Source organism: Notechis scutatus, chromosome 1, assembly GCF_049901735.1.
Source record: "Notechis scutatus isolate UNSWTSFEM ecotype Mainland chromosome 1, rNotScu1.2, whole genome shotgun sequence".
In the NCBI taxonomy this organism is placed as follows: domain Eukaryota; kingdom Metazoa; phylum Chordata; class Lepidosauria; order Squamata; family Elapidae; genus Notechis; species Notechis scutatus.
In genome coordinates this window covers 211,950,642-211,977,535 of record NC_142009.1, presented here as the reverse complement: position 1 = coordinate 211,977,535, position 26,894 = coordinate 211,950,642, and the positions used below count along the sequence as shown (strand labels likewise).

At 36.5% G+C, this 26,894-nt stretch overlaps 1 protein-coding gene across 1 annotated transcript in view; it reads right to left on the bottom strand.

The window, feature by feature from the left end:
* Positions 1-16,734: 16,734 nt before the first annotated feature.
* Positions 16,735-26,894, bottom strand: part of ACTR3 (actin related protein 3) — a 42,094-nt gene continuing 31,934 nt past the window's right edge. Inside the window, exons 7-12 of the mRNA XM_026665402.2 lie at positions 26,183-26,326; positions 24,655-24,828; positions 22,914-23,006; positions 21,930-22,055; positions 18,678-18,761; positions 16,735-17,884 (exon numbers count right to left, since the gene is read on the bottom strand). Of these exons, the coding sequence (XP_026521187.1) occupies positions 17,789-17,884; positions 18,678-18,761; positions 21,930-22,055; positions 22,914-23,006; positions 24,655-24,828; positions 26,183-26,326 (717 nt within the window). The 3' untranslated portion in view covers positions 16,735-17,788. The remainder of the gene's footprint in view (positions 17,885-18,677; positions 18,762-21,929; positions 22,056-22,913; positions 23,007-24,654; positions 24,829-26,182; positions 26,327-26,894) is intronic.

Here is a 26,894-nt window from a genome sequence, read left to right as displayed (position 1 = left end):
CTGATTCACATAGATATTTAGCCATGAAAGCTCATTGGGTGGTTCTCTATCAATTCACCATCTTTAAGTTCAATCTACCTTGCAGGGTTGTTGATAAATGACAGGAATGCTTTGTTGGCTGCCTTGAAATCTCCAACAACTGTACAACTGTGAGTTCTAGTCTTGTCACAGGCATGAAAGCTGGCTGGCTGACTTTGGGCCAGTCACTCTGTCTCAGGCCAACTCACTTTACACGGTTGTTGTTGTGGGAAAAATAGGAGCAGGAAGAGGAAGTATTAGATACTGCCTAAGATATCAGATATATATGAGCATGGATAACCTTGGTACGAAGTACTTCTCTAATATAGCAACTCACACTGGAGACCAAAAATAAATTTGTTTCTAAAACAATATTTCCATTATAGTTCATATTTCATAAATAACTTGGAACAGTCTATGGAAAGAATTCCGCTACTTCATGCTGTATAAATGAGTTACTTCTACCTGCTGCAAATTGAAGTGCTGTAGGACAGTGGTCCCCAACCTTTTTTGTACCAGGGACCAGTTTCAAGCACAAACATTTTTCAAGGACCGGGGAGAATCCGAGTTTGGTGGTTTTGCTTGCAGACGTTTTATTACCTGACTAGGTAACATCTGATGTTGTTACCTAGTCGGGAATAAAACGTCTGCCAGCAAACCACCAAGTTCAGGGCGCCTCGGCCCTGCCTCCCTCAGCCCCATCCCTCAGGTGTATCCCTCCCTCCCTCAGGTGTCTGCCTCGTTCTTCTCTCAGTCGCTCTCTCGCTGCTCCACCAGCCCAGGAAGAAACTGCTTCAAAGAAGCTGGGGGGGTGGCTTTTCCTGTCGCCGCAGCTCCTCCGAAGCGCCCGTTTACCCCCACCCCGCCCGCCCGCCCGCCCGCGGTTCAACCCAGTGCTCCGTTCTGCCTGCCTGCCTGCCTGCCTTCGTTTCAGAGCAGCTTCGGCTGATAAAAAGAGGCGAATAGTTATTATTCTCAGCGAAGCTGCTCCCAAACAACCAGACAGGCAGGCAGGCAGAACGGAGCACTGAATTGAAGCACGCGCGGGCGGGCGGGTGGGGTAAACGCGCTCGGAGGAGCTGCAGCGACAGGAAAAGCCACCCCGGCTTCTTTGAAGCAGTTTCTTCCTGGGCTGGTGGAGCAGCGAGAGAGCGACTGAGAGAGGAACGAGGCGGGAGGAAACCAAGCTGCTGAGCCAGAGAGCAGGACAGGCTTGGTTGCTTCCTCCCTCCCCTTCTCTCATTTGTGTCCTTGATCCCCGATCCCAGCAGCATTCACCGAAGGCGAAGAAAGCCGCCATTTTTTTAAAAAAAAAATCTTTGCGGCCCGGTACAGAGTGCTCCACGGATCGGGACCGGTCCGCGGCCTAGTGGTTGAGGACCCCTGCTGTAGGACACTACAAATTATGTTATGCTAATGAGGAATGCCGTTTAACTTTTGACAGGTAGGCCCCAATTTTCCTTTTTGTGTGTGTGTGTGCTATTTTCCCTAATGTGATTCCCATGCAATGATACAGATATTAATTGCACAGAAATTCATATGATTAATTGCCTTATTCTGGTGTTCCAGATATAAAAGAATTGCCCATCTTGTAGCCTCATTGTCAAGATTACTGAAATACTAGAGATGATGTTTTTTTTCTCCAGAAAGTACAAATGGGTCTGTGGCCCAATCCAGCTAATAGCTGTAGCTTACATTAACACAATTTAATTTAACTTAACGATTTATTTAATTCAGCCGTGACCTGGGCCATGTTTACAGATGCATTACACAAACTGGGGTGATAATGCCCCAAAGCAGTAATCCAGCCCATTACTTTAATTGTTAACTGTCTGCCCAAAATATAAAAATGAATTTGAGCTTTTCCTACGGAAGCTGTTGGTTCTCCCTTAAGCAAAGAATACAGTAGAATTTTCTCTTCTGCTTTTTTTAAAGGTAAGATTGAACAGCTACCTTTTTAATATAGTTTGCTTAGAATATCATTAATGGGGGGACAGTATTTGCCGTTCCCCTATGCTGTCCTTTCCAAATGATTGGCCACAAAATGTACTGGAACTCTGACTGTAAGGAAAGGTAGTTGTTTATATACCATTCTGATTTATTTATTTTTTGCTTCTATTCAATCATATCCAGTTCTCCAGAATTACCTGGACAAGTCTGCACAGTTTTCTTGACAAGGTTTTTCAGAAATGGTTTGCCATTGCTTCTTTCCGAGGGCTGAGAAGGAGAGCTGGTCCAAGGTCACCCAGCTGACTCTGTCTGTACCCAAAGCGGGACTAGAACTCAAAGTCTCCTGGTTTCTAGTCTGATCCTTAACCACTGCACCATACTGTCTCTCACCATTCTGATTTATTTTATGTATCAATTCTTGCCACACTGATGAGTATCGGGATCTCAACATTTCCTAAAGCAAATGCCCCATATATAGTCATCTAAAGCGCAAAGATCCTTGAGTTTAATCCCTGGCAAAAGAACTCTATAAAATCAGATCTGTCTTATATCCAATGATTGCTAATAAGTCACATGCTGCCTCCAAGTGATTACAAGTAGTCCTTGACTTACAACAGTTCACTGAGTGACTGCTCAAAGTTACAACAATCCTAGAAAAAAAAAGACTTATGACCATTTTTCACACTTACGATCATTGTGGCATCCCCATGATCATGTGATCAAAATTCAGATGCTTGGCAACTGATTCATATTTGTGACGGTTGCAGTGTCCTTGGGTCATGTGATCACCTTTTGCAAACTTTTGACAAGCCGAGTCAATGGGGAGGCCAGATTCAACTAAAACTGCAGTGATTCACTTAACAATGGCAAGAAAGGTTGTAAAATGGGGCAAAACTCACTCAACAAGTGTCTTGCTTAACAACATAAACATTGGGCTCAATTGTGGTCATAAGTTGAGGACTTTCTGTATAATGCAGTTTAAAAAAAAACCTAGGCAACTGGCCACAGTGCCAAACAAAGCTCTGGGCTGCAGCCATGTAACAGTTTCATTTTTTAAAATTGCATGGAGTCTAGAAGTTCTAGTCTTGGAAATAAAGAAGAGGCTGAATGCCGCAGCAAGTTCTGTGTGGTACTGTCTCTCATTTAGGTGGAAGAATATGAAAAGTAAAGGTACAAGTAAAAGTAAAAGTAAAAGTAAAGATAGTGAAGGTGGGAAGAGTCCATTGAGACGCATTGGGATTTTATGTTCAGCTATGTAATCATTTTATCTTTATTTCTATTCTACCAGTGGATAATAGAAAGTAAAAGCATGAAAACTATGACAAAAGTCCATCATAGGAGCCATGGTGGTGCAATGGTTCGAATGCAATATTTCAGGCAAACTCTGCCCACAATCTGGAGTTCGATCCTGACTGGCTCAAGGTTGACTCAACCTTCCATCTTTCTGAGGTAGGTGAAATGATGGTTGGGCACAGTATGTTGACTCTGTAAACCGCTTAGAGAGGGTTGTAAAACACTGTGGGGCGGTATATGAGACTAAATGCTATTGCTAAGTCTAAGTGTAATCAATCCTCGTGTACCGGAGGCAGCTCTGAATTAACCAATAATAAGCACCTAATGAGAAGAGAGGACTCCTTGGAAAAGACTCTGATGTTGGGAAAGATTGAAAGCAAAAGGAGAAGCGGACGGCAAAGGATGAAATGGCTAGATAGTGTCATTGACACAATGAACCTGAATTTGGGCAAAGTCCAGGAAACAGTGGAGGACAGAGGAGTCTGGCATGCTATGGTCCATGGGATCACAAAGAGTCGTACATAACTAAGAGGCTGAACAACAACAAAAGAAGCCTATGCTTAGGGCACCAAGGGGAAGAAATACCACAGATATTTTTCTCTAAATGCCATGCCTTTCACTCTTTCTCTGTACACTCAGCTTTACACAAATGTTATGTAATTTGTCCTTATTTGCCATGTTCATTTTTAATCTGCAATATTAACTCCTTTTTTTCCTACAGTACATAAAGTTCAGAAGTTTGGTTTGAATATGTTCACATATCACAATTGTTTCCATCTTATGTCTTGAGAGTTTGGCTTCAATTAAGGGATGCCATTGTTGGGCTGTGCTTAAGTATTAGTTGGTCTTAATCCAGATCTGACTGGAGGCCACTCATATTTAGCTTTGTGAGTTAATAAAAACACTATATCTATAAAAACATAGGCACAACCATTAGATTTCTGTTTACTGAAATAGATCAAATGAAAATTCCTTTGATATAAAAATGCACTTTTTAAAAACATTGTTGCAAACTAATCAACAACTGGCAGTACCAATGATTGGCAAAAAAAAAAAAAGTAATTGAATATTCATATTTCAACAGATTTGGTGAATTTTGAACTTATATTACAAGTTTATTTTCTACTTCTGTTCTTAATGTAAAGTGGAATTTTTTTTTAGGAACATCTATTCTGGTATTTGTTAAATTGTTTCTTCTATGGTTTTTTACAGTTACTGATTAATCCACAGAAAATCACCATAAATAGGATTCAAACTGTTCAAGGAAATCTTTTGCGGTCAATAGGAACATGCATACAACAACTTAAAAATTTCTCTCTCTCTCTCTCCCTCTCTCCCTCTCCTTCTCCCTCCCTCTCCCACTCTCTCTCTCCCTCCCTCTCATTTCCTTCTTTCTAGCCTATAGAGCACTGCACACCAGAACAACTAGACACAAGAACAGTTTTTTCCCGAAAGCCATTACTCTGCTAAACAAATAATTCCCTCAACACTGTTCAACTATTTACAAAGTGTACACTACTATTACTGTTAATCTTCTCACCACTCCTTATCTTCCCATCCCCTCCCACTTGACTGTTTCCTAGTATGATTTGATTGTTGATTGTATCCTATGATTATCATTAAGTGTTGTACGTTATGATTCTTGATTCTTAATGAATGTACCTTTTCTTTATGTATACTGAGAGTATTTACCCCAAGACAAATTCCTTGTGTGTCCAATCACACTTGGCCAATAAAGAATTCTATTATTCTATTCTATTCTATTCTATTCTATTCTATTCTATTCTATTCTATTCTATTCTATTCTATTCTATTCTATTCTATTCTATTCTATTCTAAATTTGCTTTCACAAGGAGAATGTAAGTCCTTCTGAAAATGGGGTTAAGACATCTAATAAAGAAGAATTGTGGTGGTAACATAGAACATGGATATTTGTTGACTACACAATTAGTTGTAAAATTAGCAAAATTATTAAAAGTCAAGTCAGTTAATTAGAGTTAAAAAGGAGTTAATTGCTCAGAGTAGGCAATAATTGTTAGACATCAGTTTTCCTGCCCTGCATTAAGAATAGATTTATTTCAAAATTTAGTCATTGTGGTTTAAATAAAAAAGTAGGTATTTAGAACTGAAACCATATTTCAAAATTTGCTTTGACTAGACCATGGTTAACATTTTCAATAAATTATACATTTGACAGAAATAAATGGTAGGTATATTATAAATATATTCAGGACCGCCACAGCTGGAGAGCCAATGATTGTTTATTTGTGCTATATGGCAGGAAAGAGTTTTGTTTCAGTACATTCTCCAAAGTCAGCAATCTAGAATCTTTTGAATGTTTAGCACTTTGATCCCTATCAGCTCAACCAGAATGAGCAATGAAATAAGCTTGAGGGCATTGCCAACCCTTAGGATAAATGTTAGCTAAGATCCTGAGTTAACTTTCATTGCTAAGTGCAATTTTTAATCAGTGCTGTAATCACAGACCTGTCAGCCTTTGCAAAGTAGGTTGATAGCTTTCTGCTTCATCCTGAAGTCTTTTGTACACCCAGGAACCTGTATGCAATAGAGGTAGTCCTTGACATACAACCATTCATTTAGTGATGGTTTGAAGTTACAATGGCACTGAAAAAAGTAACTTATGGCTATTATTTACACTTAGTAGCCTATGCTGATGGCCCTACACTATTAGCCAAAAATGCAAAAGGATCTACAAGGGCTGGTAATATAAGTCAAGGAGTAGTGTGGAAAAAAACAGGTCTTGAATTAAATATGAGCAAGACCAAACTAATGATAACAAGTAGGTCAATCAGCTTTAGAATTGACAATGAAAATAGCAAAGTGATGGATAGCTTCTGCCTTTTAAAGGTAACAATTAACAACAAAGGAACAAGCAGTCAAGAAATACACCAGAGACTAGTACTTGATAGAGCAGTCATGAAGGCCTTGGAAATGATATTCAGATGCTGTGATGTGTCTATACCTACAAACACCAGAAACCTGTAAATCATGGTGTTCCTGGTGATGCTCTATGGAAGTGAAAGTTGGACTTTGAAGAACAGGACAGGAGGAGTATTGATATTTTTTTTTTAATTTGGTGTTGGTGAAAAATCCTGTGGCAGTCAAGAAAACAAAGCAACAGATCATCCAACAAATCAATCTGAAGTTGCCATGAGAGACAAAAATTACCAGGCTTCATTCAAAATTATCCTTCTTCAAACACATTAGGAAAAAGCCTAGGTTTCCGGAGAAGACTCTAATATGGAAAGCAGCAAGGGGAATGAATTCAATTACAGTGGTGATAGGTAAGATTGTTGGAAGATCAGTTTAGGGACAGGTTCTATTTGCTATTGTCTATTAAAGAGTTGCAATTCAACTGAAGATGTGCTTGCTTGTGACTGTGGGCATGATTGCAGGATAGTCTGTAAAATAGTATGTTATGACACTTTATTTTCTAGTGATGATGAGGGGTATTTTTTCCAATAGCATAAATATGCCACTCTGAACTTTTAGTTACCAATAAAATCATATGTTAAAGGAAAATGTGTGATTTGTCAGTGGTGTTTTGGTAGAATGAAATATGAAAATATTCTAAGGGTTATTTATTATACATCTGGTTGTGTTTCTGGAGAAGATCTGTTTAATTTGTAGATTGTTTAATCTTGGATTTTACATTTTAAATATTATACGTATAATATAGCAGGGGTGTGAAACTCGATTTCATTTAGGATCACATCAGGGTTGTGTTTGACCTCTGGAGGGCTAGGGACTGTGGCCAGAATGGGTGTGCCCAACTCAACATCATTCGTGTCTGGGTGCCTGTGGTGGCCCAAGAGCTCTGCCAGAGAAAATGGGCTCCCAAGCTCCGATCCCAGATCTAAGCATCCTGCAGGCCGAATCCGGCCCCCGGGTCTTGAGTTTGACACTCCTATCATTTACTATGTCTTATGCATTATGGCATTCATAATTTTGTCATCCATAATGAGACTCAATCAGCCATTATATAAAAGCTTAATCATGCTCTGAAAAATAAAATGTGGAGATATTTTACAGCTAGAAACAACCATTGTTAGGAAGACATTTTACCTGCTCTTCTTCAGTGGTACAATAGCCCTTCCCATACTGTATGTAGCATCCATACTGCTCCCAATACTGTACATTTCTCTTACAAGAGGGAAATGTGGATACAGCTGTATAAGGAAATGTTTAAAAGATTTTAAAAATATGTTAAGGGGGGAGATTGTTTCAAGTATCCAGATCGTTTAGGGGTATGAGCAAATTATATGAATGAAATATTCATCATCAAAGAATTTGGAGGAAAAATGGTTGGTATATAGACAAAAAGATTGCAGCAACAATCCTATAAAGGGATCTTTTTACCCTGAGAGTTCATAAAGATTCTATTTGAAAAAAGTGATCAAAAAGGAGGACGTGAAAAACATGGAAAAATTCTAGTTTAAGGATTGTCTAGTAGAGAAGTTCATCATCTGGGTTAAGATGACTGAAGGCAGGATTTTATATCACCCTTCCCAGCAACGCATCGACAACAGCTTTTGCCTGAAATAAAAGTTCTAATTTTACTACTCAACCAGCAAGATATCCGGGTTTTCCAGGCTCACTCAGGAAGCAGGACTTGTGGACAGTAGGAGAGCATCTACATAGTTGGAAGATGTTAACTTCAGATGGGCATTTGAAATTGCTATGGAGAGAAAGAGGTGGCATTTGTCTTTGAAAAGTGGGTGACTGTGACAGCATTCAACAGCTGTTAGAAAAAAATAAGCAAACTTATATCAGGCATGTTCAATGCATCCTGGATGACCTTGATGTATGACCTGGAGGTCATCTCCACATTTGGTCTATAGTAATAAGCCATTGGATTCTGGACTGCCCAGAGACCACAGAGTTCACCACTGATCGTTTTACCTCAGACAAGTCCCCATCAGAGTCTGCCATCTTATTTTTCAAAAGCATGCAGGAATTTTGAACTATAGTGACTACATCAATAACTCAACACCTACACAGAATAGTGGATTACTGTATAACAAGTCTGGACAAGCCAGTAAATTCATCCTATCTGTCCCTTCCTCTCCCTTAATAGATGTCACAATCACACCTTCACAGAATCATAAGTCTGACATTATTTTACCCCCAATAAGTCCCATTATTTTGCTCACAAGTTTAAAAAATTGATTAGATTGGCTTAGCTTGTAATAAAAGTTTCATTCCAGGAAGATATCAAACCTCGGGGAGGGAGGAGTTATGAACATCTGGGGAAAAGTTATATATACCACTACTAGCGCAATCAGGTGGCAACTGATGACATCATTTTGTGATGACCAGAGGTGACTTTTATCACTTCAGGCGGCTGGCAGTGACTAATGACGTTACTTCAGGCACAACCTGATAATGACACTGCTTAAAACCTCTGATAAGTTTGCTTCATATCTATGATGGCCACAAAGTATAAAGACCTAGATGTCTATGGAGAATCTCAGTCATCGAGGTCATGGCTGTCCCAAATGTGCTTTTTCAAGAGACATCTTGAAACGTCTTCGAAGAAAACCAGAAAGTCCAATTGCCTCTTGAAAAAGATCTAGTCTATTCCAAAATATTATGAGTGCAATTTCAGGACTGCAATAGTTAAGTGCTGTATTTTAAAGGCATAGCTGAAAAGCTGGAGTCTGTGTATTAGCTCTTCAAACTAATCATTATTCCAGAACATGCTGCTTTTGTAATACTTTCCAGTGCTATATTTAAATAGCTCATGCTAAGTTATTCATTCCTCCTCCTGACATGCTACTTGTGTTCAATTCTGGAGAATTTCTTCAAGATTTTAACATTTATAGAAGTGAATTCTTAAGTTTAAATATTTAGAAAAGGTAATCCTGAGATGACCCCAATTAAAACAGGCATGGATGTGCAAGGCACAAATTCCCAGCAACTTGCTCAATGTTTAATTACAGAAAGCAGTTTTAAATCAATAGTAAAAAAAGAAAAGCAGCCTTATGAAATAGTCCCCTTCTGTTTTATCAGTGTTTCCACATAGCTGATAATCTGATATTAAAGAAAACAAACAAACCACAATTGTGGTTACAAAATGGGACAGTGGCCTATTGGATTCCTTCAAGTAGAAATACCATTCTATATGCTGCCAGCTATCCATTCCTTTACTGAGAAAATTCTTTTCTGCATTTTTACTCTGGTAATACCAATTTTAAAACCAATTTCAAAAACTTTTGCGATGCATACAATCCCAGAAGAACAATGCAAGATCTGTATTATAATGATGGCTCTGATTACCAATGAAGTTTTGGACCTGATTTAAAATGAGATGAGGTTATCAGAAGGAGCACTTTTCCTTTCACCAAATTGCTTGTCCTTGATGGTCATCATTATAAGACCTACTGGAAAGGCACCCTCCCAGCAGGAACCTCTTCTTATCTGAGTTTTGTTGCAGATGAAATTTGACCTGGGCTAGTTTAACTGACTTTCATCCAATGATCTCATGAATGGGCAGGTTTGGAAATAGCTATATAGAAAGGAAGAATGGGTATTTTGTATTTTACTCAGAAAAGAAGTTGCCAGTTTTTAGCAGTTATTTCTGTTATCTGTCTAGTTCTGTACCAACCAAATTTTCCACTCTAGATACAGAGGAGCCCCTGCAAAGAATTCATTATACTAGTGAAACCTAGAGATTAATAGCTCATGTACAGTATTAAAGATATTTTCTTCCACAAAGACATGTGGCTGGTGTATCAAACTAACACAAAGCAGTCTTGATTATTGCTTCTATCAAAGGAACCAGATAGATTTGGATCCTAAAATACCACAAATCATATATAATCATCTCCTGGGAAATCATAAAAATCTACTTCTCTGGAACTGTGACTCTCACAAGAAGGGAAGAATCATTCATTCTTTAACTCACCTTTTTACAAGCAGACATTTATTAAAAGTGTGTCATCAAATGGATATTTTAGAAAAATGGCTGTAAATATTGTGAGGTTCCAGCATTTTCATATAGATATTGAAAAGCACTGGAGATACACCAGAGCCCCCACACGTGTGTTTTTTTAAAAACATAGTTTTCACATAATATAGTCTGAAATCTACCGGAGAGAAGCAGTAGCGTCTCTTCCTAGCTCTCTCTAAAGATTCAGCAGGGCACATTGGATAGCACTGAAAAAACTGAGGTAAAAGCCAACCATCAATCATCTCCCTCCCATTCTGATCCCTATTGTACATTCACCCTGAAGCCAGTTTTAGCAGGATGAAATTATCAAAAATTCTTCTAGGTCTGCCTGCAGTTGACAAGTTACTTGTCTCTTATGAATCATTCATTGAAGAACAGATAAAGATGCACACTAAGTACAGCGGAAAAGAATGTGGGGATCAGCGTGTTTTAAGTTGTTCATAAACATCTAACAATTAAGCAGAGTGGCCAACTTTACTGATGACACCTTATTCAGACTAGTCCAAACAAAAAAACTCTCAAAGCATCTCTGTAGACTGCGGGGTTGGGAATTAATGCACACACCTCAGAGTCTGACAATCTACTCTGAAGAAATCTCATCTGGCATGCAGCAATTGATCAGGAAGGAAAACTTAGAATAGTGGTGAATAAAAAATATATATTGTACATTGCCTATTGTTTCCCATCAGAAAGATTGGCTAGAGTTGGAAATTGGGCATCAGTAGGCAACCAAGGTGACCAAAGACTAAAGTAACTTTTTGTGTTGAATGGTTTCAACATTTGGACTTTGGGAAGAAAAAAGGAAGTAAGTATAGAATTGATCTGACAAAGGTAGGTACATTAGGAGCTATGGAGAGGAGAAAAAGGAAAATGTTTTCTTATAGAGAAGCCAGGGTCATCCAATGAAAATGGGATGTTCAGGACAGATTAAAAATTTAAGTTATCAGGCAACTGGAGAATTAAGGAATTAAGTCTGTGGTATAAGAGTATTTACTTCCTTGGCTAAATAATATATAACTCTCCCCCCATTTCTATGGTTTCCCATTCATATTCAACTCTCAGTGGCTAATAAAGGTTAAAAACAAACCTTTTAGTTAACAATTAAAACAGAAACAAAATAGCATTGTTTCAACATTGGGGAAGGAAAACTATTACACTGTTCACAATTCAGCCTCAACCACGGGCAGACATATCATCCTATCGGATGGCTGAGGAAAGAGCTAACTCTTCAAGGCTCTCTTGAAGTGGGGTGGAATAAGCATTGTGTCCAGAGGTTTAAATAAATCATAAGATTAAAGTTTTTATTTTTTCTCAATGGGCAATTACAGTATTCTGAAGCACTTTGTGTGCATATATTTCTTTTCTAGCATGAATCATTCATATGTGATTAGCTGGATTACACTTTTGTATAAAATAATAATTAAAAGAGAAAAACAACAGCTATGCACACATTAGATCATACTGACTTGCATTCCAGAATTATACATTATACTTTTATTGTTAAGATAGGCAAGTTAGGTTTGGAACAAGAGTTTTTTACAGAAAAACAAATTTGTACAGAAAAGCAAATTAAGACATAAAATGCAATTGAGAGAGGGACCCAAAGGGTTAGTTCCCAAAGTGAATAATAAACGAAATTATGAACCTAAGTAAAAAAAAAATTTTTTTAAAGTAAAATGAGCATCTCACAATTCTGTTTACTTATTTAAAATCCAGATTGTATAGCTGATCAAATGACAAGGCAAAGAGAAAACATCTCTTCTCTCATGTTAATATCCTTGCTCCGCAATTATAGGTAGTCCTCAATTTACGACAATTGAGCCCAAAATTTATGTTGCTAAATGAGAAATTTGTTAGTGAGTTTTGCCCCATTTTACGAATTTTCTTGCCATATTTGTTAAGTGAATCAATGCACTTGTTAAATTAGTAACATGGTTGTTAAGTGAATCTGGTTTCCCCATTGACTTTGCTTGTCCCAAGGTCACAAAAGGGGATCACAGGATATATGACCATCATGCGAGTTAATAGCCAAGCATCCAAATGTAAATCACATGAGGATGCTGCCTGTCGTAAGTGTGAAAAATAGTCATAAGTCCCTTTTTTCAGTGCCATTGCAAGTTTGAACAGTCACTAAACTAACTGTTGTAAATCAAGGACTATCTGTAGTTAAATGGGGAGCTAACAACATATTTACCACTTGATTGTATCTACATTTAAGATTTCTATCAGGATAAAAATTAACATATCAGTGTCTTAGTGCCAAGATGTTTAATAAATGATTCATACTTCCAATTATAGAGCATTGGCTTCTACTTCTTTCCGACATATTAAGCCTCTTCAGAAATGGAAGATGTATTCAATTTCTTTGTGAGCTGTTAAAATGTCAGCCAACATTTATCAGATGGTTGGTGCTATTGACATAAGGATAGCTTTGAAGATATGCAGTCTAAAAATTCAGGACTAATAATCATTTTCTACAAGTATCATTGACTTGGACTGACTGGAGTTCTGCATTCTCTAGTCTTATGTTGGAAGCATGCTTTAAGAGGCTTATTGTGGTTGTCACTATAATAATATACATCCGTATTCAGATTCCTGATTCATTATAAAGTTCAGAGCAGATATTGGAAAATATATATTGCAGAAGTGCATAATATTCCAAGTATAAGCAGAAAGTTGGCTCCAAAGACCAATGGAAATCACTACTTCTGATTTAATAACTACTGATTTTTATCTGATTCTTCAGTCAGAAGTTATTTTATAATAATGCTGAAATGAGGAATATTGAATGTAGTTAGTTTAAAGATCAATATTACTGGTTCAAAAGAAGAAAGAGATTAGCATAGATTTAATTTTTTTCTAATAAAGTATTATAAGGATTTTAGAGCACTTTTCATTTAGAAATGCTGCATTCCTTAGAGACATTGGAGGTGATTTTGAACATACAACATAAAAAGACCTGTGGAGTTCTATGTCAGGACTCTATCTCATTGTTAATTATTATAATTTAATACTATTATATCAATTTCTAGCTTTCAATTTCATGTTCAATTGCTACAATTAAATGGCAATTAACATATTTCTGTGTTCAATAAATATTCAAAGTTTAAGCTGGTAAGCATACCTGCATTTGTATATACAATACTGTATTATTACATAATATTAAATTCCAGTGCAATGTGACTGCTTTTAAAAAATAAAAGGGGGAACATTATTATAGTCAAATAAACAAATTACACAATTATTTGTTCTGGATTTGAAACTGCAGCCTAAATGCTATCAAAAGAGCATTTTAAATAGGAATTAGCTTTCAGTACTAAGGATACCTTCATATGCGTGCATCCTTTTGTTTATACAGTATATACAACTGGTAACAGGTAGAAAAACAGAGAGATGCAGAACAAGGTCTCCCTACATGATATTCAAAAATAAACACTACACATAATCTGAACCAGAATGGCTTTTTATTTAATGATTTGAGGGCCTCGTCTGGCCACGCAAGGTCTCTAGATCTCATTCCCTAATTCTCTGACCTTAAAAACAGCTTCCAAAATTAAGATAAATGCTTCTTAAAAACAGATTTTGAAATATGGTACAGCTTATTAAGGGGGAAATCAACATGTTCCTTTTAAAAGCCTCAGTGTATTACACTGAATAAATAATATCATAATAGAAGTTTACCTAGTGGTCAAGACTACAAGCTGCATTATAGGGTCAGTGATGAATCTCAACAGGACAATCATGCAGAGGAATCTAGACTGTTTTATTATGATGGTTCCTTAGTTATTTTATAAGGCAGTAAAAGTAGAGGGCCATAATTTGGAAACCATTTCCTCCCCCAATGATTTGACTATTGAACAGAGAGACAGTTAGAATGGCAATGAAAAGCACTACTCGAAAAAACCAACAACCCTTGTTGACACTTCAAAAGATTTAACCATGAATTTTTTCCTAAAATTTTTGCTTAGGTATATTCATATTGGAAGGCACAATCATAGGGACAGGGGTGGGGAATATTTTAACTTTACATATGGATTCAAGCTGCCTAGAAAACACCTATCCTAGATTAGAAGGCTCTGCCCTCAAGGAGTCTTGGAAGCCCAAAATTACACTGGAATTGATATCAATTTGTTTCATGATCATCAGCCTATTTCAGACAACATATAAATTAGTCCTCTCTATGAAATAGTTTCATGGGAAAAAGACAAATTCTATGTAGGTACACCAAAAGAGAAATCCTAGTATTACAATTCTGCATAAAATAAAAAATATACTATTTTAACCTCTCCAGATGCAAACTGACAAAGGTCATATTTTAAATGCTGAAGTTTAGGAGATAAGAACCAATATTTTGTGCAGAATTTTCTCTGCTATCAGCTTTCTAGAAGTCAGCAAAAGCTTTTATTAAAGATTAGAACAGTACAATATATGGAATCTAATATTTAGCAGTTACATGCAAGATATTATTTTCAAAATTGTCTTTCACAATTTTCTGGTAATGCCAATTCTTTATTATTATTACACAGGATTTTCATATAATTTTTCAACAAATTTCATTTTAAATAGAAAATCCATACATTTTACTTACAATGAGTTTATTAAGGTACTGAACAGAGGCTTTCATTTATGTAATTTTTCACTGAAATTTTGATATTTTTTTTTTAAAAAAGTTAATTTAATGCATTCCAGTTGCTACAAAAAACAAGTAATTATCCAGTTCCTTTACAAGTTACTTAGAGTAAGTAAATTCTTGCCATTAACTTTTACTTATTAACACATGCAGGATGGACTGATAGAAATTATCAAGAAGAAAAACCTTATTTGACTCTTTTTATTTCTGTAATAAGCATTTAAATAATTTAAATTGCTATAAACACAGGTTACTACCAACGAATCGTATCAGCTGGTAACTAAAAGTAACTGTTTTACAAACCAAGATTTAAAGAGCTGGAGATGAGGAACAGGTTTCAGCATCATCTCTACAATGCAAAAATAAACAAGATTATTTACTTGAAGACCAGGAGTGCAAACTTGACCACAAAGAATTCCACGTGAGTCCTACTGAATTGTGTAACATAGAACTTACTTCTGTGCAAATCTGTATAGGATTGATGTGTAACACCATTGACTTTTTCAGAATCAAGAGCTGGTAGCTCCTGAAGTAAAGTACTGTTTCTCCAGATGTTAAGTAAATCATTATTCAGTTTGATGCAAGATTTTATGAATCCCTGGTTCAGCCAACCTTAAATGCAAAGTCAACTCATATCTTAGCCCCCCAATGTCCATTGTAAGCAGTTCAGACAAGTAACATTATGTCAAGTTCCATAATTATGTAACTGATACAATTTACTTGATCTGCATAATTATGCAAATTATGTAATTATATCACTTCCATAATGATACAACTGACATACATATATCACTTATGTAAACATAAATTTAATGGATATTTCTTCCACATAATTGGCCTTAAAATCAAGATTTTATATAAATATCCTTAATTTTTAAACTAAACTCACTGAAAAAAATATAATTGAATCTTAAATACACAGAAGCACAACTTCTTTCTGGTGAGTTTATTTGATAGTCAGAGTTAGATACCAAAAGGCATCTTCTGGCACAAATCTATGGCAATTTGCTAATCCTAGGTTCCATGAGGAAATCCACAAAATAGATAGGTTATCATATATGATACTTCACTTCAGGCTTCATATAGTTCAGTCTGTGTTACGGTGAAGAAACCCCTATACTTTAGGAGACAAGTGTTAGAGCTACACTAAGACATAAGGAATCCTGACTTGTGAATGAAGTCATTTACATGCAGGTTCCAATTTCTGCTTTACTCATTTTTTCACATCAGCAGATAAACCAACCAGTATGGGGATAGTTTCATGGTATATCCAAATTTGGACTGTTTTTTTTTTCTTCTTTCTCTCCCCTGCTATTTTTCTCTCTGCACTTTTTTGTTTTTTTGTATTTTTCTTACTTTGCATTAGTTTTTTTCTCTCTGCATTTTTAAACTTCAATAAAAACTATTTTTAAAAAAATAGATTTTAAGATGGATTTGTAAGCCCTTAATAAACCCTAGCAAGCTTATTATCCTGCATTGTGTGAGCATATCTAACATAATTCTAGATTCAGATGTCATACTTGGTTATAATTTTGTTCAGACATTCAACATTTGCAAAGTTGAATCACAGCCAAGATGCACTTTAAGTCCCAGTTTTCTGTTATGACCACCCAACACTTACCTAAATGTTTAAGATGGAAATTTATTATAAATCTGAATGATCAGAAATTTTCTCTGTTCAAGGCTTCCAGTCAAGGAAAGCTTTGTCATGACATTCAGGTAAATGCAGCAATATTTCTATTTTTACATAATCTACATACTTGATACTCACTCAGCCCCACCAAGTCTGCTTCTGACTAAACATACTATCAATATAGTTCTTATACTTGATTCTCTTGAGTTACAGTATCAAATCTGTGACACTAGACGCCAGGAATGCAACAGCTTTATTTACCAAAATCTCATGAAAAACATATATTTAATTAGAATTACGCTTCTAAAACTGCATTATGCTATTAAATAGATAACACACCACTTGCATACATGTATCCCCTCTCATCTTTTCCAAATTAGGGAGTGAGAAACTGTAATTGCAGATTAGAAGGACCTTCACAAATGATTAAACAACGAAATTGAAAGGCCTCACATGAATATTAAAAAAGAATGTTGTGTCTTTATTGGAATGGTGGAATACACCCATTTTCATAATTGGAATATTTGGTTGCAATTAAAAATGACACTACAGAACTGCAATACTTGTCCAACAGTCTTGTCTTTACTTTCCCGCCCCTTCCCCAAGCAAGAAATAGAATGAAAATGCACCGAATAATCAGAAAGCACTAGCAGGCATCACTTAATCCAAGATTCTAGTCCCTCAGGTCCAAAAACATTTGCCAAGTTGCATTGTGTATGGAATGCAAGTGGAAGATTGGTCATATTTTGACATTATTAGAGATTTACATGATGAAACTCCATGTGGGCATTATTAATTTTCACATTCCCCTCCAATTGGTCACTGGTATTTTTTCTTGTCAATATTAACATTACTTTCAATCACTGATATTTTTTCTCAATGTATAAAAAAGTAGGAAATATAAACAGGTTCTTGCATTGTACACAATTAAGAGTACAATAGAAGAATTATAGAGCTGACTATCTACATACCATCAAATCTTGGATATTCCATTAATATACAAAATATTAGGGCACAAAAAGAACAAAGACCAACTTCTTTTGTTTTGTTATGCACAGCTTCAAATATTCAGTCAAAAGAAAAGAAAAAACACTTTGAATTGTTTTGGCTTCCCACTATATCAGCATGTTGAGACAGTTATTAAAATATTCCTGTTTAATTGTGTTTGGTCTTTTTTTTTTTCTTATTTTCAAGTCATGTTTCTTATCTTAATTTCGACCATCCAGACAAACAAGCACTGAGAAAGACCATTTCCTTGCCTCGCTAAACTCAATTCATTAAATGTCAGATTTAAGACATAACTCCAAAAACTGGGTTGTGACGACAGATGCTAGGACCAATTTCTTCATAATCTTTTTTGGTGTGGCATACTTGGTAGAATTCAGGCTGAAAAAAAGGACATAAGATAAAATTAAATTAATGCACTGGATCATATTGCAATTTTATATTGATTAAAATAAACATTTTGGCAAAAGGACAAAAAAAAATCCACAAAAAAGATGAGACTTTTGTCCTTGTGTTATGTGCATCGCAAATGATGAAGCTACCCTATAAAAATGTTTGCAATCTTTGAAATGAAGATATAAGTGGTAAATTGGTGTTCTTGAATATTTTTTTCAGTTTTTAATGTACATTTCATTTTTAATATACATAGGCTAGGTATATGGAATTTCAGAGAAGATGGACCTGAACTTTTAAAGTCTTTCCTTTTATTCTCAGGAAGCCATCTCAAGTGGTTTGAGGCACTCATACTCCTATTAAAAATCATGAACTACTCAAAGAGTTTGGTGTTTTTTCCCATTTGAAAAGTCTTAAAGCCAAATAATTTAAGCTTCTACAAATTCATAAGTGTTATAGCTTATCCTAGATAAAAGTGCTATCTATTGCTTGTTCTAAAACTTCAGAATATCATCTGGACCAGGAGGAGAAAAAGACACTTATGCAGTTATGACTGGGCCTTTGATAATCTTATTCTATTTACCAAAATTTATTTTTTATTTAAAACATTGATATAGCCATGCATCTTTCAGCCAACTCTGGGCAGCTCCTGTCAAAGAAATCTTAAAGTTCTTTCTGAATATTTTTACAACTTTTATTGTTATGCCTATTACCTATTGTAATATTACAATAACTGTTGTAGTAAATTCTTCAGATTCCTTTTCCATTGTTGTAAACTTACTGTGGAAGCCAGCATGGATCCTCCAAACCAAACAGCGTATCTTTGCATATGATGAGTAATAACTTGTACATCAATAGGTTTTGGCTATAGTGGAAAACAAAATCAATATAAGATTAATTCCACAAAAAGTACAAATCTACATATAAAATTTACTATATTGCAATATTACTTTGTATAAAAATGAATTCTTTAACATTATTCCATACTTACAATCTATTGAGAATAGATTTACACAACTTTAACTCAATTTTTATTCAGTTTTATTTAACTTTTTTGTTTAGTTTAACAAGAATCACTTGACTGATTAATATGATCTGCATATCCCTAGAGAGGAGGAAGATTGACTCTGATTATTTGTAACCCAATTCTCATATAGTCTCATTGCTGAACAGCTTCAAGAAATAACATTAAAAATATAATTTATAGATCAATAATCAATTTCCTATTTGAAAAAGTATACTTTGGAGGCTTAATTTCTATATTTAATTCCTGGCACTTCCATATAAAAAGAGTAGGGTAGATTTTTAGCAAAAACCTTACTGGTAAATAGTCTATATAGTGTAATATAAATAAGGTTCCAATATTTTATCTCAAATTAATACCGTGTTTCTCACATAAGGCCGGGCCTTATTTTTTTTTTGAGCCCCGAAAAACGGCTAGGCCGTCTTTTCGGGGGTGACTTAATTCCCCCCTTGCATCCTCGCCAACAGCCGCTCCTAACGGGTGATCATGGCGAAGCGCAGAGAGCTCCCTACTCCCACCTTTGCTGCAGACACCTTTGGCACCCGCCGCTGTTCCTTTCCCTTCTGCCCATTCTGCCACCATGTTTGGAGCTGGCGCTTCCATGTTTGGAGTGCCGCCGCCATTTGGAGCTCCAAATGCGGAAGTGGCAGCGCCAAACATGACGGCGGGCGATCTTTTTATTTTGGTCCGTGCGAAGTTCAGAGCGAGCAAGAGAGGGAGACTGCGATGCCTCCATCTGAGATGGCAACCTCACTAGTGGATCACAACGTGGCTGGAAGCCCGAATCGGTGGGATACGATGACAATCTTTTTGGAGCGAGAGGAAAGGGAGAGAAGAGTTGCGAGGCGTAATTTGCAGGAGGAAGTGGGTGTACCCCACGGCAGGGAGCCCAAGGAAGAAGGGCCAGTAGGCAACGGAGAGCGTCCCGTAGCTCCGGAAGCAGCCTAGAGACGCGCCCGGGAAGAGGCACAGATGCTGCCTTGTAGTCCCCAAACCAACTCCAAACGCGAACGTGTTCCAAACGCGAAGCCGGTCGCTAAAGAGCCAGAAAGCAGCAAGGGCACCAGGTGGAAAGGACAGGGTCACGATCACACGGAGATGCCCAGAGAGCGGAGCGCACATAACTAAAGGCGGCGCACGCAGTTGGTTTGGGGACTACAAGGCAGCATCTGCGCTCTTCCCGGGCGTGTCTCTAGGCTGCTTCCGGAGCTATGGGACGCTCTCCGTTGCCTACCGCCCTTCTTCCTTGGGCTCCCTGCCGTGGGGTACACACCCACTTCCTCCTGCAAATTACGCCGCAACTCTTCTCTCCCTTTCCTCTCGCTCCAAAAGATTGTCATCGTATCCCGCCGATTCGGGCTTCCAGCCACGTTGTGATCCACTAGTGAGGTTGCCATCTCGGATGGAGGCATCGCAGTCTCCCTCTCTTGCTCGCTCTGAACTTCGCGCCGACCAAAATAAAAAGATCGCCCGCCGTCATGTTTGAGCTGCCACTTCTGCGTTTGGAGCTCCAAATGGCGGCGGCACTCCAACACGGAAGCGCCAGCTCCAAACGTGGCGGCGGAATGGGCAGAAGGGAAAGCAACAGCGGCGGGTGCCAAAGGTGTCTGCAGCAAAGGTGTTTAGTGGGAGTAGGGAGCTCCCCGCGCTTTGCCATGGAGCGGCTGGTGGCGAGGAATTCCTGCCCGCCGGGCACTCCTAATGGCAAGTCTCCCGCCCTTCCCCCTTATTTTGCATATTTTAAGATAGGCCTAAATTTGGGGGGAGGGGCTTAATTTGATTTTATGCCCCAAAAACATGCTGGGACTTCCTATTGGTGGAGGCCGTATTGTTGGAGAAACACGGTATTAATACTTGTATTCTATCTTTGGGAATATCTGTTTGAATTCTACTGCATTTCCACGTAAAAGTAGTCAAAATAATTTAGCAGTTAAAGTTTAACAAAGTACCAAGCCACTCTTATTAAATTTATTTATAATAGTAACATATAATAATAGCAATTTATTTCTTAAATTCTAATAAATTTATTTTAAGTTCATCACATTTTATTGTAATCACTATATAGAGAATACTGTTCAATTAAATACTGGTTATTCCTAATATGCTGCTTGAGTCAGAGCATCATCCAGAGCTGAAGCAAAATAACATCTAGTTTAGTACATGTTAGTAAAGACCAAAATGAATTTTTAAACAAGAAAAAGATTCTCAAAATTAGAGGTGTGAATCTTGAAAGGGTATTTTGAACAGGTAAGGGATTGTTTGTCGCTGCTTTTCAAACTTGAAACACTTTCTGAATGTATAGAACAGGCCACTACAAATTTGCAAAATTGAGATGCTTCAAATTAATCTTATTAATCATTTCTGATACTTGCTTTGTAGGGGGTAGTACTGAAGCTTCTATGGCAAGTTCTTTCATAACAGAGAATGAAAACTTTCCTTGAGATAGATGAATGCCATAGCTGGTTATTGCCACTATTAGCTCACTAATACTTGCAGGCCCAAGCAATATTTAACTGCAATTGCTGAATAATACTAAAAGGAATATGCTTTTAGTATCTGCTTTTCATGTTTTAGGATATACATCATCCATCAGGGATAATGAAAAATACAGAAATTAAATACAATAATAATGAATAAAATCAAGTAAACACTATCAAATAATGAGGTAAAATGAAACTGAGCCAACTGGAAGAGGTGCAGAGAGAAAATGAAGGACCCTAAGCACTAGGCGATCAAAAGATCAACTGCCTATGAATTTCTGAAACACCAAGTATTCAGCTGCCTGCATCAGGTGGTAAAGATTTCCACTTCATAACTGTTCATTTCAAAAGTCAGATTTGAGTACTTTCTACAGCAATAAAAAAATTACGAAGATAACAAGGAAAATCAGATTAATACTATTCTATTCAGTACTATAAGGACATTGTTAAAAGTTTCCATTCCGAACAAGCATTTAAACCAGAGGGCACTCCATCCACATCAATGCATCCCATTGTCTAAGAAACAAACCTTCAGTCTGCCACCACTCAGTTCTTCACTGAGTTTCAGTCTGGCATCCACAGTCCTCTTCAAGTCCCGCTGCAAACGCCGTCCAAAATCCCTGAACATTGTTGAGCCTCCAGAAAGGACAATATTCTGAATTAAAATTGCACAAACAAAGTTAAATGAGATATTCACTTCTGGAATTAGGAATAGTGGTAATAATGACATTTCTAACCAGTCATAAAAGACAGCTGCAATTTCCATACATGTGACCTCTTCTAAGACTTTATTTCCTACACAGAAGGCAACGTTGTATCTTTTAAGTAACACATTGAGCACTCTGAAGAAGGGAGAATAGCATTGCTCAAATATGCTTTCACCAATCCAACAAAATTTAATAAATTTGAACCGAACAAATTTACAGAACAAAAGCAAATTTTAAAAGTCAGGCAGGAGTTGAGAGGATTCAGATGAGATAAAATGACCTTCTGTTGACAAAAAGCATTTCCAAGCTAGCTAACAGAGTTATCCTCAAGGCCCAGGGATTCCTGTGCAAAGGTCTCCAAGGAGACATTAATTCTGGGGGAGTCAGAATCCAGAGATCACAAAACCCCCTTTTTCAGTTTCACAAACTAAACTGGCCCCCTGATCACATGACAACTGATTTCAGAAGTTTGTCTATGTTTGACTATGACCAAAATGTTAATTCTTCACATCAAAAAATTGTACTTTTCATGTACAAATCCCATCAGACATAGTGGAAGACAGCACAGGTAAAGCAAAAAGTAGAATCAGCTAATATCATGCTCAATTGTTATTATCCTGACATTTATATCAAATAATAAATACAGCCCCCATACTTTCAAATATTTTTAGTTATCTATATTAAGACTTTTTAAAAACTGCTTTTATCTAAAAGAGAGGGAGGGAAATTCTTAGGAAATAGAAAAAAATAGATGCTTTGCAACACCTTTTTACATCCATAATTTCTTACCTTCTCATTTCACTAACCTTATACAGTGGGCGTCTAACATCAATAGGACAGTTCTGAATAACTTCATCTACTACTTCTGAGATGGGCTGTGTGAAGTCTGGATTAGCAAACTGAAAACAAAAGTAGGTATTCCTACTATTATTGTTGTTGTTGTTGTTGTTGTTGTTGTATTTTATCTTGTAACATACCTAATATTCCTGCCTCTGTTTTCCCTACAACAACCACTTTGGGAGGGTGGTCTGACAGAAAATGACTAGCCCAATCACCCAATTTTTATTACTAAAGCAAGCCTAGAACTCCCAGGCTCTTGGTTTCTAGCCTGATGCCTTAATCACTATCCCACATTTTTTTAAAAAAGGATATGATTAGCATCCTCAAGAAAATAAACTAGAAGAAAGATGGAATAAATTTAACAACTAGAGATAATTAACCCAGAAATTAAATGGGAATCAATGTATGAAAAGAAATTGTGATTTGGCTAGAGTTTTATATTAAAAATGGCATGATTTAGGGAAGAATTATTTCTAATTAAAAAGAAAGTGAAGTTAGAAAAGTGAAGGAAAACAAACATCCACAACTTCTGCCTTGTTTTCTGTTATAATAGGCCTGGATAAGCTTTTTGTGATTGTATTTAACATGTCTGTAGACATCTAGGACAATTGTGGTGAGGTAGTAATATAAAATAGATAGGAACATGTTTTCTGCAGTAATAGCTTTGGGTTATAAGGGAAAATACCCTGAGCTGTGGTGGTGCAGTGGTTAGAATGCAGTATTGCAGCAAACTCTGCCCACAGCCTGGAGTTTGATCTGACTGGCTCAAGGTTGACTCAGCCTTTCATCCTTCTGAGATCAATAAAATGAGGACCCAAATTGTTGGGGCAATATATTGACTCTGTAAACTGTTTACAGAGTGCTATAAAGCACTATGAGGCAGTATATAAGTAAGTGCTATTGCTAAAATTTGAGCATTTCCTTCATTTTTTTTTTAAAGCTCTGTTAAGGTATTTGAGAACTTATACTAGACTTATTGTTTTCTTACGTCTAAATAATGGAAACCATGCCACCATTTTCAGCAATTGTGGAAATTTTAGGTCAATATAGCTCTAAAGTACCCAGTTGCCCAATCTTAAGACATATGTAAATGTAGAAGTAGGGTTTTGCTTTCAAATATCTAACATCTCAGATAAACTTATTTTGATCTAGGAGGATGCAATTCAGCCCTTCAATCATACCACATCAAAAGTGACTAACAGTATCATTATGATTTAAAGCAAAACATTCCAGTTTCATAATACAGATAAAGGGATGCAATGTGCTTAATCATGCACACAGATGTGGAACGCAGGGCCACACAGAACTGCAGAGGGAAAACAGAATAGAAACATTTGTTCTGAGAGAAAGGGCATTTGTAAAGGCCAGATTCAGCCCACTGAAAGCCAGAATGTGTCCTCTGATCACTTTCCTCTTTCTATTTTTCCTGCTGTTATCTTATGCTGAACAATTCAGAGTCCACCTACACATCTCAAATACTAAGCAATGAATCAAGCAGTTCAATATAAAAAAATGGTATCAGCTGGGAGAAACACTGAACCTTACAACTCAGCATAAAATCTACACTGGTGGTATAATTAAACCAATTCACTGCAGGAAGAGAGATACACCATTGGTGTAGATTTAAAATGTAACAACCATCCCTTCTTTTACTTCAAATATTATTTAGGAAGAAATCACACATACACATAATATGCTTCAATTTACCTCAGGATGAAAGAAGATTTCTGGCCCTAAGAATCTTTCATAGCCAACATCAATGGTAAATTCTTTCTTTGAGATAGCATTGATTCCAGTATATTGTTTAATCCACTTGGTACCATCTAAATCATATTTATTAAATTCTTTTACTAAGTCAGGACAGACATAACTAAAACGTTCCTGGAAAAACAAGTACACATATTTATCAAAATGATTAAATATCCATGATCTTTTTTTAAATATGATCTTTTTTTAAATATAACAGGACTAAAAGTTTCTTTGAAAACTAAGATACAGACTAGTATTTATTTATTTCTCATCTAAGTGACTATAGGCAGTTTACAAATGGCATAATGGGAGGATATCAAAAATTAATATTAATTACCTATGTTTAGATAATAAGTACTTGGTACATGCCTCATTAACAAAAATTATAGAATCCAAAGAGTTCGAATAGTTTTAATTCTTTCAACAGCAAGACAGTAACGGAAAAATGCAATCATACATATTGTTGCTATAGTAACATACTGCACTCTCGTATAACCAAAAACCTATCAATAAAAGATGTGTTTATGAGAAGATATAGACAAAGAATTTCCAGAAAAGGAATTATAGGTCTTTGCAATGTAAAACCAGAAATCTATTTAGAATTATAACATACAGGGGGGGGGGGAGTTGCTGGCGAGTTACCTTCTCAGTTCCTAATATTAATTATTTTACATTTATTCATGGATTCGCATAAAATCTATCAGAGTTGACAAGTAAATAAAATTAACTTAGTGATGTAAAGCAATTATTGACTTACAATAAAGGGTTAAACTCAAATTCTTGTAATTTAGAATTGTACAAAGATTGAGTCATCATTTTGCATGAAGATACTGAACCTATTAAAATGTCCACTCTTCAAAGGCGGTTCTAGTTAGAAAGCTGTAGTATACCCAAACATGAAGGGAATCTTGCTACAGGGAATGCAAATGTCTTGAAAAAATTAAGCAATCCAAATAAATAATACAGGACTGTAAAGAGCCGAGTAGACAAAAAAACTAGTTGTTTCCAGATTATTGTTCCTGACCTTTCTAATATCTTCCTCACTGTTGCCGTTGGCTTTATTGGGAGCAGAAGGAGAAACTCTTTTCAGCTATTGATTATCTCTGTCATTTTCCTTCCATTTCATTACTCTCTGCTCAAACTAGAAATAGATAACCTTCAGCAGAAGCTGGATAGAAAAGATTGGATGTACATTTTGAGGCTCTGGATTATGGAAGCAGAAATAAAAGCCATCTAAAGAGCACCAGACTGAAAGTAGCCATTTCTGGTGCATCACAAAATCTTGATGTAAGTGCATAATTGTAGAGTGGGTTGTCATTTTTGAGCTTCATTCCAGTTTGCTATGAAGGCTGCTGGATGGCACAGAATATACATATGCAAAGTCAGGCATTGCATTTTAATATATCAATTTGCATTTGGGTCTTAATAAATAAATATTCATTAAAAGTAAATGAATATGTCCATTTAAATTAACCAAATATATTACCTTGACTGCTTTAGCAGTTTCCAATGATTGCTCTGGAGGGATTCCTACTTCTCGTTCTCTTAGCAGCTGCTGAATAAAGTAAGTTATATCTCGTCCGGCTATTGGAATATGTTTGATGCAGCTACCAATTACATAACCTTCAGCCTGGAAATAAAAGAAATGTCCTCAGTAGATAATCATAAAGACTATCTTTGATCTTCTGCTTCCCACTGGTGCACTCCTGGGCAGGAATGTACTTGACCACTCTACCTCATCAGAAGCAATTTTGATGATGTCACATTAAGCAGGTGAAAAGATAATAATCTAATAATCCTTCCCCCTTCCTCCCACTCCCTACAGGGCTACATATCACCTGTAGGACATTTCAATAATGCATTTATATCCTGCCTTTCTATTTATATAACTTTCAAGGCAGCCTACAGCCCAATCTAATAATAATATCTAATATCACTTTCTCAAGAATAAGAGAACCAAAACAATTTCAGTGTTAGAATTCTCTATGTCATGAAATCTTTGAAGAGCATAACTTTTCAGCAGATATATCAAATGGTGTTCTTGCTGATATTTTAGACTTAATTTCTTTAATTTCTAGACTTAAATTACCACAAGTATGGAATTTTAGAAATTGTTAATGAAACATCTTGAAGACACCAGGTTAGCTATCACTAAATTATTTTTAAATAAAATAAACAGGCAGTTTAAGTGCCTTATA